General features: G+C 50.1%; 1 protein-coding gene across 2 annotated transcripts in view; it reads left to right on the forward strand.

The window, feature by feature from the left end:
* Positions 1-184: 184 nt before the first annotated feature.
* The window catches only part of ext1c (exostoses (multiple) 1c), a 41,466-nt gene continuing 23,039 nt past the window's right edge, over positions 185-18,611 (forward strand). The window contains exons 1-2 of one of the 2 annotated variants that reach the window (XM_008423041.3): positions 185-767; positions 8,930-10,077. In XM_008423041.3, coding sequence (XP_008421263.1) covers positions 9,131-10,077 — 947 coding nt within the window. In that variant the 5' untranslated portion in view covers positions 185-767; positions 8,930-9,130. The remainder of the gene's footprint in view (positions 768-8,929; positions 10,078-18,611) is intronic. The other variant, XM_008423042.3, reaches the window with a different exon arrangement.

The following is an 18,611-nucleotide window of genomic DNA, read 5'->3' on the forward strand; positions in this document are numbered from 1 at the left end:
CTTTTATTTTGTCTTTAATGGCAGAAATGGATTTCCATATGTTCTGTTTATTTCCGGTATATTCATTTCCTGTATCTGTTGTTTTAGAAATCATGGCGCTGACGTCTGATGACCACAGAGTGGCGCTGTCGAGCCGCGGAGCTCTTCCTCCTGACTCCTCCTCCTCCTCCTCCTCTAAAGGAGCCGCCGTCACGCGTCTCCGCGTCCCTCCACGGCCGCGCGTGACCCTCCAGTTGCGCAGGTCACGTCCAGATGTTGCGTGTCGCTCTGAACCAATCAGCTGCGGCCGGGGGGGCGGGTCAGAGCGGGGGCTGAGGATGAGGATGGAGCACGGCCCACGCGCGCAGGGACTCTCATCCTAGAGGAGGAAGAGGAGGCGCGCGCTCCTGTGCACGCGGATCAGACCTGTCTGCGCTGATCGGTTCGGTTCCGGTTCGTATTCGCTGCTTCCGATCCGCAGCAACAACACAGTGCGCGCGCCCAGCAGCGCACCTTTGTCAGCAGGTGATGGAGGCGGCGCGCGCGGCCACGGAGCCTGAACGGAGACGGTGAGGAGAGGTGGACCGGACCGGACCGAACCGGGCCGGACGGACCTGGAGAGCCGGGCCCGGTTTGTCAGGCAGTTTTAATTCGGCTGGTTCTGGACCGCAGAACCTCCTCGGAACCCCCCGGTTCTGAAAGGAAAACCGGCTCATCTCAGGACGGTTCGGACCGGGACCGGACAGTTCGGACCGGGACCAGGCAGTTCGGACCGGGACCAGGCACGGGTAAGACATGCTTAAATGCTGCGGTTCTGTTGAGGTCCGGTCCAATGTGGTGTCAGATCTGAGAGGTTCTGGTTTGTTGTGGTTCGGTCCATCTCACCTGAGGTTCTGAGGTTCTGACCCAGCGCGCGGTGGGCCGCAGTGCATGCTGGTTCTCAGCAGGTTCCTGGTCTGACGGGTCCAGACCGACCGGAACAGAACTTATCAGGACTTATCAAGGGAAGCTTAGAGATGGGAGGTTCTGGTTCTGGAGGTTCTGCTCACCACGGACTGAAGTCGCCATCAGGTCCAGAAACCCAGGCCAAGGACCAGGTGGTTCTGGTTCTTCTGAACCCAAATGAAACCGGTCATTCGGCCCAGAAACACTTGGTTCTGTTGCTTCAGAACCGGGTCTTTAAGATGAACTGAATCTGACCCGGTCCAGAAAGGTTCTGGCTGGTGGTGCCTTTAATGACCAGGAAGAAAAATTGATTTTTCTGGATAGTGCTGCGGATCAGAACCGGTTCTGATGACTGGATCTCTTCCTGATGTTCCAGGTCCTCATGAGGTTCTGAAGCTCCAGAGCTTCAGAACCGGTTCTGAGCAGAACCGGTTCTGAAGCTCTGGTTCCGGATGAAAATAAAAACATTTAATCAGAACCTCTGAGGTCCAAATCTGAGGTGTTTGGACTGGAACCGGGCCCGTTCAGAACCGGTCCAGTTGGATGTATCTTAAAACCAATCCAGAACCAGTTGGATCCGTGTTGGACCCGATTCTGGTTCTCCACCTGACACAGCCCCCAGCATGATGCTGCCACCACCGGACCAGAGCGGAAAGTTTTCACTGATCTAAAATAATGGAGCTCGGCCCATTCAGACCCGGTCCAACCAGAACCGGTCCAAACAGAACCGGTCCAACCAGAACCGGTCCAAACAGAACCGGTCCAAACAGAACCGGTCCAAACAGACCCGGTCCAACCAGAATCGGTCCAACCAGAACCGGCCCAAACAGAACCGGCCCAAACAGAACCGGTCCAACCAGAACCAGTCCAAACAGAACCGGTCCAACCAGAACCGGTCCAACCAGAACCAGTCCAAACAGAACCGGTCCAACCAGAACCAGTCCAAACAGAACCAGTCCAAACAGACCCGGTCCAAACAGAACCAGTCCAAACAGACCCGGTCCAAACAGAACCAGTCCAAACAGAACCGGCCCAAACAGTCGGGCTGTAATGACAGAGTCCCCGTTTAATTTTAGCTCCTCTGAGCCGCTCACCTCACCACAAGCTCCGTGTTTTCATGTGAACTGAACTAATCTGCTGCAGCCAGAGGAAACACACACACACACACACACACATGTACACACATGTACACACACACACACACACACACACATGTACACACACACACACACACATGTACTCACACACACACACATGTACACACACACACATGTACACACACACACACACACACACACACACACACACACACACACACACACACACACACATGTACACACACACACACACACACACACACACACACACACGTACACACACACACACACATGTACACGCACATACACACATACACACACACACACACACACACACACGTACACACACACACACATGTACACGCACATACACGCACACACACACATGTACACGCACATACACGCACACACACACACACACACATGTACACACACACACACATGTACACACACACACACATGTACACACACACACACACACACACACATGTACACGCACATACACGCACACACACACACACACACACATGTACACACACACACACACATGTACACGCACATACACACATGTACACACACACACACACGTACACACACACACACACATGTACACGCACATACACGCACACACACACATGTACACGCACACACACACACACACACACACACACACACACACACACACATGTACACACACACACACATGTACACACACATACACGCACACACACACACACACACACACATGTACACACACACACACGCACATGTACACACACACACATGTACACACACACATGTACACGCACATACACACATGTACACACACACACACACACACACACACACGTACACACACACACACACATGTACACGCACATACACGCACACACACACATGTACACACACACACACACACACACACACATGTACACACACACACACATGTACACACACATACACGCACACACACGCACACACACACATGTACACACACACACACACATGTACACACACACACACACATGTACACACACACACACACACACACACACACACACACACATGTACACACACACACACACATGTACACACACACACACACATGTACACACACACATTTACACACACACATGTACACACACACACACTGGCCTCCATCAGCGTTTTGCTGTTAGAATCCTGTGTGTTGAACAAGCATAAAAATTCCCATCAGCCACTTGGATTTCAGGAAGAAGGTCATTTTTCAAGATGGCTGCCGTTTTTGAGCCTTTTAAGCCAATAACTGCCATAAAATGTTTCCCATTTCCATGACTTGGATGAACTTTATGTCACATCAGTTGTTTTCGGTTTTGCTGCTGATCACACAACTTTAAAAAAACCGCAGAACGAGAAACGGAGAACGTTGATATGAGCTGAAGATGAGACTCAGACTGAGAAGCGTCTTCTCAGTGGTTAGCATTAGCTGCCGCTAATGTTTTATGTGTTATCAAATTAGCGTAACTTGTGCTAATTTTTGTGTGGTTTGCAGTTTAGCGTTAGCTTCTGCTGATGGGGTCTATACGTTTCATGGCTAAGCGATAACTTCAGCTAATTTCTTATGTTTAGTGTTTTAGCATTAGCATATGCTAATTTTTGTGTGGTTTGCAGTTTAGCATTAGCTGCCTGTAATTTTTTTATGTTGGGTCGCTTAGAGTTAGCTTCTGGAATCTGCAATCCGATTTAAAAGGTTTTCTGCAGAATATGCCGCAGATGGAGCAATCAGTGAGTTTTTCATTTCATTAAAACACCGAAAGTTTTGAATATTTTATCTGATTTATATGTGGCAGATCAATGAGAACTCTTCTAAAACTTGATTTCTTTTTTTATAACTAAAATTTTTTAACATATGATTGAGCATTGGGACGTTTTTTTACTGCTACAAAATAACCATAAACTTTGTTTTACCAGCATTTAAGCAGCCTGTCCCTGGTAGGAGCGCCAGGGCAGTCCATGCTTTTGTGTTGAAAACTTTAAACTTATAAAAAATTTGTAGGCGTACAAGCAGGCGCCATAATTTCAAAATAATAGCGGGAGGCCAACAGGCAACGGCAGCCAAATTAGTGGCGCCACAAATTCAATGCATCAACTATAAAGCTAGCATAAACCGTCTTTACTGTCACTACTGCCTACAAACTTTAGATTACTAAATAAATGATGCTTAGCCTGGAGGGGGGGCAAGTAAAGCCTGGAGGGGACAAGTGAAGCCTGGAGGGGGGCAAGTAAAGCCTGGAGGGGACAAGTGAAGCCTGGAGGGGGGCAAGTAAAGCCTGGAGGGGACAAGTGAAGCCTAGAGTTGGGCAAGTAAAGCCTGGAGGGGGGGCAAGTAAAGCCTGGACGGGGCAAGTGAAGCCTAGAGTTGGGAAAGTAAAGCCTGGAGGGGGGGCAAGTAAAGCCTGGACGGGGCAAGTGAAGCCTGGAGGGGACAAGTGAAGCCTAGAGTTGGGCAAGTAAAGCCTGGAGGGGGGGCAAGTAAAGCCTGGAGGGGACAAGAGAAGCCTGGAGGGGGGCAAGTGAAGCCTGGAGGGGGGACAAGTAAAGCCTGGAGGGGACAAGTAAAGCCTGGAGGGGACAAGTAAAGCCTGGAGGGGAACAAGTAAAGCCTGGAGGGGACAAGAGAAGCCTGGAGGGGGGCAAGTGAAGCCTGGAGGGGGGACAAGTAAAGCCTGGAGGGGGGGCAAGTAAAGCCTGGAGGGGACAAGTGAAGCCTAGAGTTGGGCAAGTAAAGCCTGGAGGGGGGGCAAGTAAAGCCTGGACGGGGCAAGTGAAGCCTGGAGGGGGGGGCAAGTAAAGCCTGGAGGGGACAAGAGAAGCCTGGAGGGGACAAGTGAAGCCTGGAGGGGGGCAAGTGAAGCCTGGAGGGGGGACAAGTAAAGCCTGGAGGGGGGGAAGTAAAGCCTGGAGGGGAGCAAGTAAAGCCTGGAGGGGACAAGTAAAGCCTGGAGGGGGAACAAGTAAAGCCTGGCGGGGTGTGGGGGGGATGTCTTGAGAAGAAAATGGGTCCAAGGACCGGTCCTTGAGGCACTCCGTGTTTAAAATCAGAGTTTCTGTTTTGGGTCACTGTTACAAGCGATGTTGTTCTGACCCGGTTCTGCTCGTGTTTCCAGGCTGCTTGTCTGAGACCAGAACCTGTAATTCCTTGAGTTTTTCACCTGGGCGGCTCTGTAATCTGATTACTGAAACCCGGTCAGACGATTCTCTGGACCTTCGGCTGCAGGAGGAGAACAGCAGGGAGGAAAATCAATTCTTCAGCAGGAGCTGAATTATTGATGAGGAATCAGGTCCCTGAAGGAGCCGAGCTGGAAACGGACTCTAACCCGACTCCACCCAGAACCAGAACCAGAACCAGCGTTCGTCATGAAAGAAGCAGATCCAGAACCCTTTGGAGCAGCAGCACAATGTGCTGCTCGGGTCTCTCTGTGACTCATGAATGTGAGGACGGCATGGAGACACCAGATGGTTTCCTTCAGCGGGAATTCTGATAAATTCATGAATCAATATGAAGCTGAAAATCCGTGAACAGAAACACGGCGCCATCTGGAGCTCCAGGGTGTTAGCACAACGCCGCGATGGAAAGACATCAGCAATGACCTGAGAGGAGCAGGTCAAAGGTCATTCCCAGATCAGCTGAAGAGAAATATTCCCAAGAGGCTGAGGTTAGCAGAACGGCAACTGATGGAGGACAAGAACCAAGAAGGAGGGAACCAGGAAGGAGGGAACCAAGATGGAGGGAACCAGGAAGGAGGGAACCAAGATGGAGGGAACCAGGAAGGAGGGAACCAAGAAGGAGGGAACCAGGAAGGAGGGAACCAAGAAGGAGGGAACCAGGATGGAGGGAACCAAGAAGGAGGGAACCAAGAAGGAGGGAACCAAGAAGGAGGGAACCAGGATGGAGGGAACCAAGAAGGACGGAACCAGGAAGGAGGGAACCAAGATGGAGGGAACCAGGAAGGAGGGAACCAAGAAGGAGGGAACCAGGATGGAGGGAACCAAGAAGGAGGGAACCAAGAAGGAGGGAACCAAGAAGGAGGGAACCAAGAAGGAGGGAACCAGGATGGAGGGAACCAAGATGGAGGGAACCAGGATGGAGGGAACCAAGATGGAGGGAACCAGGATGGAGGGAACCAAGATGGAGAGAACCAGGATGGAGGGAACCAAGATGGAGGGAACCAGGATGGAGGGAACCAAGAAGGAGGGAACCAGGAAGGAGGGAACCAAGATGGAGGGAACCAAGATGGAGGGAACCAGGATGGAGGGAACCAAGATGGAGAGAACCAGGATGGAGGGAACCAAGATGGAGGGAACCAGGATGGAGGGAACCAAGAAGGAGGGAACCAGGAAGGAGGGAACCAAGATGGAGGGAACCAGGAAGGAGGGAACCAAGATGGAGAGAACCAGGATGGAGGGAACCAGGATGGAGGGAACCAAGAAGGAGGGAACCAGGAAGGAGGGAACCAAGATGGAGGGAACCAGGATGGAGGGAACCAAGAAGGAGGGAACCAGGATGGAGGGAACCAAGAAGGAGGGAACCAGGAAGGAGGGAACCAAGAAGGAGGGAACCAGGAAGGAGGGAACCAGGATGGAGGGAACCAAGATGGAGGGAACCAGGATGGAGGGAACCAAGAAGGAGGGAACCAGGAAGGAGGGAACCAGGAAGGAGGGAACCAAGATGGAGGGAACCAGGAAGGAGGGAACCAAGAAGGAGGGAACCAAGAAGGAGGGAACCAGGAAGGAGGGAACCAAGAAGGAGGGAACCAGGATGGAGGGAACCAAGAAGGAGGGAACCAAGAAGGAGGGAACCAAGAAGGAGGGAACCAGGAAGGAGGGAACCAAGATGGAGGGAACCAGGAAGGAGGGAACCAAGATGGAGAGAACCAGGATGGAGGGAACCAAGATGGAGGGAACCAGGAAGGAGGGAACCAAGATGGAGGGAACCAGGATGGAGGGAACCAAGAAGGAGGGAACCAGGAAGGAGGGAACCAGGAAGGAGGGAACCAAGATGGAGGGAACCAGGATGGAGGGAACCAGGAAGGAGGGAACCAGGAAGGAGGGAACCAGGAAGGAGGGAACCAGGATGGAGGGAACCAGGATGGAGGGAACCAAGAAGGAGGGAACCAGGAAGGAGGGAACCAGGAAGGAGGGAACCAAGATGGAGGGAACCAGGATGGAGGGAACCAAGAAGGAGGGAACCAGGAAGGAGGGAACCAGGAAGGAGGGAACCAAGATGGAGGGAACCAGGATGGAGGGAACCAGGATGGAGGGAACCAAGATGGAGGGAACCAGGATGGAGGGAACCAAGAAGGAGGGAACCAGGAAGGAGGGAACCAGGAAGGAGGGAACCAAGATGGAGGGAACCAGGATGGAGGGAACCAAGAAGGAGGGAACCAGGAAGGAGGGAACCAGGATGGAGGGAACCAGGATGGAGGGAACCAGGATGGAGGGAACCAGGATGGAGGGAACCAGGATGGAGGGAACCAGACACAGCAGAGCTGAGCAGAACCTAATTGGACTGAAGCAACATTGAGAAGGTGACCTCTGATCCATGTTGGTTCCATCTTTAACCAGAACTCTGTAGAACCTGCTAAAACCTGGTTTGTCCTGTAGAACCTGAACCCCAGAATGTCCTGTTGGTTCTGAATGGAAGCTTGTTACTCCACATTCCAGATGTTCTGGTTCTGCAGTCTGAAGCCGGGTCAGAACGTCGGTCAGTAGAATCGGGTCGGCGTTAAGCCTGAGTGTTCTCTGCTGGCGCCGACCGACCCGGTTCTGTTTGTGGAGCCGCCAGCGGGCCGGGCAGGTAGGAGGAATGTGAAGGTGAGGCCTGAAAGCTGCCTTTGTGTGACTGCTGGCAGGGGAGCTGCGCACACACACACACACACACACACACACACACACACACACACACACACACACACACACACACACACACACACACACACACACACACACACACACACACACACACACACAGTCAGTTAATGGGGGGACAGTTTGTGTAAATAAAGAACCGCAGAAGAACCGTTGAACCTCCCAGCGACCCGGTTCTTCTGGTTTTAGACGGTAAACTGGGGCCCAGTGTGACGCTCCCAGTTCCTCCCTTCCTGTTTGGACCTCGTTCTGAAATATCTCATTTTATTTCTTATAATTTCTGCTGTTTTCTGGTACACTCTGTGCAGTCGGTTCTGGTTCTGGCCTGCTGACCTTTGACCCCTGACGGTTATGACCTCTGCTGAGGTCTTAGGCCTCCTGCAGAGCTGCTCCACCCTCATCAACATTTAAACTGAAGCATGTTTACTTCATTTTTTATTAATATACGGTTGATGACATCACGCATCGTTTCCTAGCAACCAGCCGTTTCCATGGCGTTTATCAGCTGATGTTTATGCTTTGGTTATTTATCCCGTCATAAACCTGGAGCATTTTCACCGCGTTGCTCATAAATATAAATATTTAGCTAATATTTAACAAGCAAAATATTTCATTAGCAATCTGTTTACCTTAAAGCTAAATAGTTAGTTAGCAAAGCTAACATGCTAATATTTAGCTTGGATCTAAATCTTTAACTGCTTCAAAGTAAATATTGGTTTTTGTAAATCCATGTTTTGACAAATCGATGTGACGTTTCGTCAGGAAGCGGCTCCACCTGGCAGAGGGAGGTGTTGGTCGCGGTGTGGTTGCCCTGCCAGCAGCAGGCTCTCCTCCGGGGACCCGGCTGGTTTAAGATGTTGGAATCAAACTGGATCCTGTTAGAGAATCAAAGTGGTTCCAGTTCTGCTGCTGGAGCGGGTCCAGCCCTGGGCCCGGCCCGCGCAGCCACACAGCAGCAGCCTTGTTGTGCAGTAATGTGGTCTGTTTGCTCTCCTGTCCAGGTGGCGCCGCGCCGTCAGCATGAGGTGGAGCGGGAAGCCGGCCTTCATCAGCCAGAGCGCGGCCGGACGGCAGCAGGAGCGGATCAGAACCTCAGATCGGATCGTTGTGGCTCAGCGGCTGTCATGTTAGCGCCCCGGCCCGGACCCCGCTGTTAGAGTCCGGACCGCCCCGCACCGGCCCGGCGGGGGGCCCGAGCCCCCATGCAGGCGCGTAAGAAGTACGTCCTGCTGGGCCTGTGCGCCTGCTGCTGGCTGGTTCTGTTCTACTGCGGCGGCGGCGTCCAGCTGCGCCTGCTGCACCTGCTGACGCGCCACCGCTCGGACGTCCTGCGGCCCTGGCCCAACTGGACCGACCGGGCCTTCCTGCCCCGCTACGCCCACCTGGACGAGCTGCAGACAGACCCGGGCTCGGCCGAGTCGCCACGGCAACGGCGGCAGGCCTGGTCCACCGTGTACAGGGACAGCCGCTGCCGCATGGACACCTGCTTCGACTTCTCGCGGTGCCGGCGCCGAGGGCGGGAAGGCTTCCGGGTCTACATCTACCCGGCGGAGAAAGGCGACCGCGTGTCGGAGAGCTACAGGAAGATCCTGACCTCCATCGCCGAGTCGCGCTACTACACGCCGGACCCCCGGGAGGCCTGCCTGTTCGTCCTGGGGATAGACACTCTGGACCGGGACCAGCTGTCGGGACAGTTCGTCCCCAACATGGACGAACGCATCCGCAGTTTCCCGTCCTGGAACGACGGGCGGAACCACCTCATCTTCAACCTGTACTCTGGCACCTGGCCCAACTACACGGAGGACCTGGGCTTCAACGTGGGCCAGGCCATCCTGGCCAAGGCCAGCCTGAACACGGAGCACTTCCGGCCCGGCTTCGACGTCTCCATCCCGCTCTTCTCCAAGGATCACCCGCAGAAAGGCGGCGAGCGCGGCTGGCTGCTCAGGAACACCACGCCGCCGCGCAGGAAGTACCTGCTCATGTTCAAGGGGAAGCGCTACCTGACGGGCATCGGCTCCGACACCCGCAACGCGCTGCATCACATCCACAACGGGAAGGACATCGTTTCCCTGACGACCTGCCGCCACGGGAAGGACTGGGAGAAACACAAGGACGCCCGATGTGACCATGACAACCTGGAGTATGAGAGGTAAGGGTGGGGCTGGGGGCGGGGCCTGGAGTAGTGGGCGGGGTTATGGAGCTGCGGGCGGGGCCTGGAGCGGTGGGCGGGGTTATAGAGCTGTGGGCGGGGTCTGGGCGGAGTTTTTAAGCTGTGGGCGGGGCCTGAAGTTATGGGCGGAGTTATGGAGCTGTGGGCGGGGCCTGGAGTAGTGGGCGGGGTCTGGAGTAGTGGGCGGAGTCTGGGCGGGGTTACCTGCAGGTCAGTGGGGTTATTGCTACGTGGGCCCAGTTGGTTTTCCAGCATCACTCCTGGACAGGATGTTTCTAACTTTGACAATATTCTATAAACATTATTAACATGTTTATAACATGAACATTTATCACGATGATTTTCTCCAATAGGAATCATATTTATGTGTGTAAATATATATTTATGTATATATTTAGTAAAGCATCTTTCAGAACCTTTTGACCCTTTGACTGTATAAATCTGATATGATTCCAGATTCATAGTTCTGATAAAAGAATCGGTCCGAACCCAGAGCCCTGTGGGATTTAAACAGAACCAGTTCTGTTCCTCTGATACCCGCATGTCCAGGCCGTCCTAAGAGAATATTGTGATCAACTGGATCAGAACCAGAACCGACACTAGTCCATTCATCAAGAGACCATCATTAGTGGTTTTCACAGGATGTGGATTTTATTAAACATGGAGGATGAACATGGAGAGCTTCCTCCTGGTTCTGGTTCTGTCCCGGTGACCCGCGGTGCAGCCTGAGGTTCTTACTGGGTCCCTTCAGGCTAATGAGCGGCTGCAGCTGCTGCCAGCAGATTAACCTGAAGGGACCGGAACCACCAGCGACCCGACACGTCCAGAACCAGCAGGAGGAGCAACAGAACCCGACCAGCTCAGATCCATGACACAGTTCTGCTCGGTTCTGCTCAGCCTGGTTGTGACTGATAATCATATAATTATAACGATGAGATTCTGCAGATCAGAGGGAAAAATGGAGAAAAACAGAAACACTGCAGACTGAAAAATAATGAATACAATCAGCCCCTGTGGCCCCCCCCTGGAAACCCTGTAGCCCCCTTGGCCCCCTGTGGCCACCCCGGGAAACCCTGTAGCCCCCTTGGCCCCCCCTGGAAACCCTGTAGCCCCCTTGGCCCCCTGTGGCCCCCCTGGAAACCCTGTAGCCCCCTTGGCCCCCTGGAAACCCTGTAGCCCCCTTGGCCCCCTGTGGCCCCCCCTGGAAACCCTGTAGCCCCCTTGGCCCCCCTGGAACCCCCCTTGGCCCCCCTGGAAACCCTGTAGCCCCCTTGGCCCCCTGTAGTCCCCCCTGGAATCCCTGCAGCCGATGCGACTCTTTGAATCAGCTGGAGTTGAAACCTGCAGCTCTGCTAGTTACACCTCAGCGACCTCTGACCCCTGCATCCTCTCCTAGTAGAGGAAGGGTTGCATCGATTAGACCGGTCCCAGCGACTCAGAGAAACCGGGTCAGAACCACCAGGCTCCTCTGACCAGAGGGAAAACCATTTAATATCAGCTGCTTTGATGTGAGCGGAGCGCTCTGATTGGCTGCTGCTCAGCGGCACTTCCTCCCTGCAGGGGAACCGGAACAACTTCCTGGATCGGGTATTAACGGCGGGGGGCAACGGGGCTAAACTGGGATTTACCCGGTGGGGGGCAATTCAGGGGCTGACTGATTATTATAAAACATCAGATTCTGGTGGAGGTTCTGACCCGGATTTGACCTTCAGATGGATGGATTTTAGATTCCTGTTCACCTCGTCTCTGTGTGTGTGTGTATACATGTGTGTGTGTGTGTATACGTGTGTGTGTGTGTATGCGTGTGTGTGTGTGTTTGTATACGTGTGTGTGTGTGTATGCGTGTGTGTGTTTGTGTGTGTGTTTGTGTGTGTATACGTGTGTGTGTGTGTATGCGTGTGTGTGTTTGTGTGTGTATACGTGTGTGTGTGTGTATGCGTGTGTGTGTTTGTGTGTGTATACTTGTGTGTGTATACGTGTGTGTGTGTGTATGCGTGTGTGTGTTTGTGTGTGTATACGTGTGTGCGTGTGTGTGTATGCGTGTGTGTATACTTGTGTGTGTATACGTGTGTGTGTGTGTATGTATATATGTGTGTGTGTGTATACGTGTGTGTGTGTATGTATATGTGTGTGTATGCGTGTGTGTGTGTATACGTGTGTGTATGTATATGTGTGTGTGTGTGTGTATGCGTGTGTGTGTGTATACGTGTGTGTATGTATATGTGTGTGTGTGTGTGTATATGTGTGTGTGTATGTATATGTGTGTGTGTGTGTGTATATGTGTGTATATGTGTGTGTGTGTGTATGCGTGTGTATACGTGTGTGTGTGTGTATGTATATGTGTGTGTGTGTGTATACGTGTGTGTGTGTGTGTATATGTGTGTGTGTGCCGCGCCCCAGATTGCGCAGCAGAGGATGATGAATTGCTCATGAGGCTTTAAAGATGGCCGCCTCCTCCTGATGAATGGGAGCCGTTTGGAGGATTCAGATTCTCTGCGTTGCTCCAGAAACGTCTCGCCTGCAGGTTTCGCTCTGATGGATGATCTGAACATTCAGCCACAAACGCTGCTGAACTGCAGCATGCAGCTGATGATGAAACACGACTTCCTGTCCGTTCCTCAGTCTCTGCTTTAACCTGGACATCATGGCGGTCAGCAGGTTCCCGCTGACCTCTGACCCACGGACCAGCAGCAAGATTAAAATTTAGGGCTAAAGAGGTAGCTAGCTAATATTTATATCCAAGCTAATTATTTATTTATATAAAAATAAATTTAATTAGCTTTAATAAGCTTTTAGCTCTATTATTGCGTCCAAAGCTAAATGTTTCGTTAGCTAACATATAAAAATACAGTAATAACTGCTGATATAAAACATTATTTTACAAAATAAAGAACATTCATATTTTTAGCTACATATTTATCTTGCTAACCAAATATTTATTTTGAACTGTGACATTTGTGAGCGAGCAGAATCAGCCTGAACAGAAATAATTCCTGGTTTCTCTCCGATCCTCGCCGCCGGCGCCCTGCGGGCCTCGGCTCTCTGACGGTTCCTCCTGATTCTGCAGATCTCCGCTGGAAACCGACGTTCACCGTTTTTACCCCCCCCCCGTCATTTTACAGCGCAGATGCAGCTGAACAGTTGGGATAAATCTTTAAACGCTCCAGATGAGCAGGAACGCTGACGAGCATCAGGCTAGCGCTGGGAGCTAACTTGTAACGCGACACGATAAAAGGCGTCGTCATGACGACGTCAGGTTGGTTTTGAAAACGGCTCGGGAGCCGCCAGCGGTTCTGATCAGGCCTGATCTGGTACCGATGGACCGGCTGGTTCTGCTGTTCAGACATAAAATCTGACAAAGTGACTTTTGTCTTCATTCTGGTGTAAATGTCTTGGTAACCGTAGTAACCGTATCGTTAAAGTAATAAATCTGAACTTGTTTTAAGTTAATAATCCCTTAATGTTGATGAAAAAGTTCCACTTTCAGATTATTTCAGTTAAAAAGTTTCACTTTGAAACTGGAACATTTTCATCAATATTAAAGAATTATTGACTTAAGTTTCTATATATTGATAAAAATTTACTTTTGCAGGTTAGATAGTTCACTAAAAGGTTTACAAACTAGATAAAAATACTTGGTACGATTCTGTGTTTTTGCAGAACGCTAACCTTTGCTAACCTCTGCTAACCTCCGCTAACCTTTGCTAAGCTCTGCTAACCTCCGCTAACATCCGGCAAACTCTACTAACCTCTACTAACCTCCGCTAACCTTTGCTAACCTCTGCTAACCTCCGCTAACCTTTGCTAACCTTTGCTAACCTCTGCTAACCTCCGCTAACCTCTGCTAACATCCGGCAAACTCTACTAACCTCTACTAACCTCCGCTAACCTTTGCTAACCTCTGCTAACCTCTGCTAACCTCTGCTAACCTCCGCTAACCTTTGCTAACCTTTGCTAACCTCTGCTAACCTCCGCTAACCTCTGCTAACCTCCGCTAACCTCTGCTAACCTCTGCTAACCTCCGCTAACCTTTGCTAACCTTTGCTAACCTCTGCTAACCTCCGCTAACCTCTGCTAACCTCTACTAACCTCCGCTAACCTTTGCTAACCTCTGCTAACCTCTGCTACTATCCTGGCCTCATGCACCAGGCCTCAAACTTTCCATGGCAAGTCATTTGGGCCAAAAACACAGCAGTACAAGAAATCTCATAAAAATTATACTTTCTTTTCAGTAAAGACGGTAAAAATGGGCAGCTGATCCAAATGGATCCAAAGTTCTGTAAGTAGAACCTATCAGAGGGTTCTCCTGCTGCCTCCAGTGTGACGTGTGCGGTCGGAACCGGTCGGACCCGGACGGAACCGGACCTCCAGCTGCAGGCGGGTCGCTGCTAACGTCCAGCCGGTCGGATATTGGCTGTGTGAGCTGCTCTATTGGACCCCTCAGATCCAGTTTCAGGGATCTGATGCTCGGCAGTGATTGGATGCTGCGTGTGGTTGGAGCTCTGAGGACGTCAGCAGTTCAGTCACTCGCTGCTCGTGTTGTTGTCTAATTAGAGGATCTCGCCTCCCCTGGAGTCCCGCTGCTGCCTCTGATTCCTCGCTGCTCTGCCTTCATCGCCGCTGTTTTATCTCCCATCATGCACCAGTGCTCCCCTCTGGGTGGTCACCAGTTAGACAAAAACATCAGGAGCCGTTTTCTCCTCTATTTGTTGCTGTTCAGTAAACAACTTTTCTGCTGAGCGCCGTTTGTAAAGACACAGTCAGAAATTATCAGATTATTTAGCCTGTTAAAGTCACTAACTGATTACGTATCCAATCATATTTGTCCTGATCCGGTTCGGTTCTGCAGAACGTGTGTTTCTGGCGTTGGACCTGCTGGCGCCCCGGCAGCGTTTCTGACCCGGACCCGACCCAAACCCTGACCCGGTCGGTTCTGTTAAAGGCGCCACATCAGCAGCCGGTTCCAGAACCTGGGATCTGGACGGGATCCCGGCACAGAAACATGAATCCGGCCGCACACACGCATTAAATGCAGCGCAGCGTGTCGCCGCCCTGCTGCGCCCAACACCAAAGATGTCTGAGAAACCACAAAAATCCCAACGGCACATTTCAGCGGGACACGGAGCGAGAAGGAGCCGCCGCCGGAAGCGGCAGGATTTACTGGATCTGAAGGGTTTTTCTCTGCAGCTCTGAGGCCGAGCAGTAAAACGTGTAAATGGACCAAAAACCTGTTTATCAAGCCTAAAATGGATGACATGAAAAGTTTCATTTAGTCCCTAACCATCACAGTGGTTGTCATGGAAACTGGCTTCAGGGTCCAAATGGAGAGTAAAAGTTTGATATTTCTTAACATGGATCAGTCTGAGCTCAGAGCGAAGGAAACGGGACACAGCATCACACACAGATAATCCTTAATAATCCTGAGGATTATGCTGCTTCTGCCTGAATTATTACAGTTAGTCAGAGATTTTATGGCTTTAATTGAAGCAACAAATGTCTTTCATTCTGTTAGTGAAATTAGGTCAAAGAACAAAGCGACCAGATGGAGATGGAACCAGGCTGGCGGCTCTGGATGAACCTCCAGAACATTTGCTAGTGCTTGCTATCCTCTGCTAACCTATGCTAACATCTGCTAACCTTTGCTAACCTCTGCTAACCTTTGCTAACATCCGCTAACCTCTGCTAACCTCCGCTAACCTTTGCTAAACTCTGCTAATCTCCGCTAACATCTGCTAGGCTCTGCTAACCTCCGCTAACCTTTGCTAACCTCTGCTAACCTCCGCTAACATCCGGCAAACTCTACTAACCTCTACTAACCTCCGCTAACCTCTGCTAACCTCCGCTAACCTTTGCTAACCTCTGCTAACCTCCGCTAACCTTTGCTAACCTCTGCTAACCTCCGCTAACCTTTGCTAACCTCCGCTAACCTTTGCTAACCTCTGCTACTATCCTGTCCTCATGCACCAGGCCTCAAACTTTCCATCTGAAGCTGAACCGATTAAATCATTATAAAAGGACTGATGAATGAAATCGGGTTCATTAATGGGTTAATAAAACCGATTATTTGCAATTAATTGGGTCGTCCGGATTTTCAGACCAGATTCCTGCAAAGTGACTCCAAGTTTGTTCAGTTTATACTGGCTGCTCCTCGGCTCGGATGCAGGCTGGAGTGTGTGTGTGTGTGTGAGTGTGTGTCTGTGTGTGTGTGTGTGTGTGTGTGTGTGTGTGTGTGTGTGTGTGTGTGTATCGATTCAGAAAGCCTCTCTCTCCAGTAGCTGATTGTGTCGCAACGTGAAGACGCTTCCTTTCTCCTGTGCGTGTCTAATTGACTTCACGCCTGGTTCTGGTTCTGGTTCTGGTGCTGCCTCTGTGTCTGTGTGTGTGTGTGTGTGTGTGTGTGTGTGTGTGTGTGTGTGTGTGTGTGTGTGTGGGCTGAGGCCGACTGCCAGAGCTAAAAGTGGGAGCGCTTTGTTTAGAGAGCATGTGTGTGTGAGCTTCTGAGAAACAAACCTGCTGAGGAAAATGAAACATTTCTGATATTTTCACCAGGTGTTTGTTAGTAAACCGAAGCAAATGAGTTCAGAGAGGAAGTTATAAATAACTGCAGCTTCATTCTTCCTCACAAACCGACTTCAAATCTTCTCTCAACTCTGATTTTTAGTTCTTTATAGATGTTCAGGTGGATTCCAGTGGGGATGAAACAATTAATCGTGATTAATCGATTATTGAAGTCAACTAATTTAATAATCGATTAATAGTTGACCGGACCCTACGGACTCTTTTCTCTGGTCCAGTTGAATTTGCTGAATGGAAAACTTTCTCTGCATCACTGGAGTCACATGACCAGCCAGCGGATGGCGCCGCTGGCGCAAACAGAGAAAAACAAACCAGGAAGTCGCTGGATGACGATGGCACTGAAATATGCTAATGACTTTTAGCTCAACAGGGTTTTAGTTATTAAACATTTAAATTGTGAAATTGTGTTTTTTGACGTTGTTAGAAAATTGCTAAAGATTTTCTCACATTTGTGATGAAAACGCAGCTGCTGACAGATTTCTCTGTCTGCTTGTGTTCAAAACTTTTTCCCTGCATCTTTTCACATAAAACTCAAATTCTTGGTTCGGATTGAAATATAAAATATGTCGTGTTTAGTTCTGATTCTAGCTGCTGTGTGTTAACTTCACAATCTGTGTTGTAGCTCTGGGTTTTAGCAGGTTTGACCACGTTAGCAGGTTTAGCAGGTTAGCTCAGGTTAGCAGGTTTGACCACGTTAGCAGGTTTATCAGGTTAGCTCAGGTTAGCAGGTTTGACCAGGTTAGCAGGTTTATCAGGTTAGCAGGTTTGACCACGTTAGCAGGTTTAGCAGGTTAGCTCAGGTTAGCAGGTTTGACCAGGTTAGCAGGTTTATCAGGTTAGCTCGGGTTAAGCAGGTTAGCTCAGGTTTAGCAGGTTAGCTCAGGTTAGCTCAGGTTTAGCCGGTTTGACCAGGTTATCAGGCTAGCTCAGGCTTATCAGGTTAGCATGTTTATCAGGTTAGCTCAGGTTTAGCAGGTTTGACCAGGTTAGCAGGTTAGCTCAGGTTTATCAGGTTAGCATGTTTATCAGGTTAGCTCAGGTTTAGCAGGTTAGCTCAGGTTAGCTCAGGTTTATCAGGTTAGCTCAGGTTAGCAGGTTTAGCAGGTCAGCAGCAGCAGGTTCAGATTTAAAATCTGGTCGTCTCCTGCTGCTCTGCTTTTGTTTCGGTGGAGGTTTGGGCTCTTTAAGCAGCAGATCGCTCTGCAGAGCTGCACATTCTCATGCAGCTCACTCTCCCCTCTGAGGCGTCAGGAGATCAATAGAAACCAGCTTCAGTCAGGAGCCGGCGCCGCGCCGCTGCAACCGTAAGGATGCAGCCTCTGATTAGCGAGCTTCTGCTCCAGACTGGTGATCAGAACAGAGACGATTAATCGATTTTTTAAATGATTGGCAATGAATTTAGTAATCAATTTGTCAATTATCTGTAATTAAAAAAAAGGCCATTCGCTGAAAAAATTACAAAGTCAGAGCAGAAAAATAAGAAAAATAAAAACATTTTGCACTTAAGATGTGAAAAAAACCATTTCGATGAATCTGTCCAGAACCTCAGTACCGGCGGGTCCAGCTTGTCCTGTAAACTGCCTCATATCCAGTTATTAATCTGCTAATCCAGATTAATCACCAGATTAGATCTGTGTGGATGTCCAGCAGGAAGGCCTGACATTTTCACAGGTTGATGATGTTCGCATTTTTTGATGCAGGTGATCAAAGGTTCACTAAAGTTATAAAATGTTTATTTTCTGATTTAAAACAGAAATAATTTGTTTACTTGCATTTTTTAAATGTATTTCTAATATTGTGTAAAAAAGCTTTGATGTAGAGTCTGAAGTTTTTTTTAATCAGAACTGATTAATCATCATAATAACTGATTAATCGTCATAATAACTGATTAATCATCATAATAACTGATTAATCGTCATAATAACTGATTAATCGTC

The sequence above is a fragment of the Poecilia reticulata genome, chromosome 11 (genome assembly GCF_904066995.2).
Source record: "Poecilia reticulata chromosome 11, P_reticulata-male-v2, whole genome shotgun sequence".
NCBI classification, from domain to species: domain Eukaryota; kingdom Metazoa; phylum Chordata; class Actinopteri; order Cyprinodontiformes; family Poeciliidae; genus Poecilia; species Poecilia reticulata.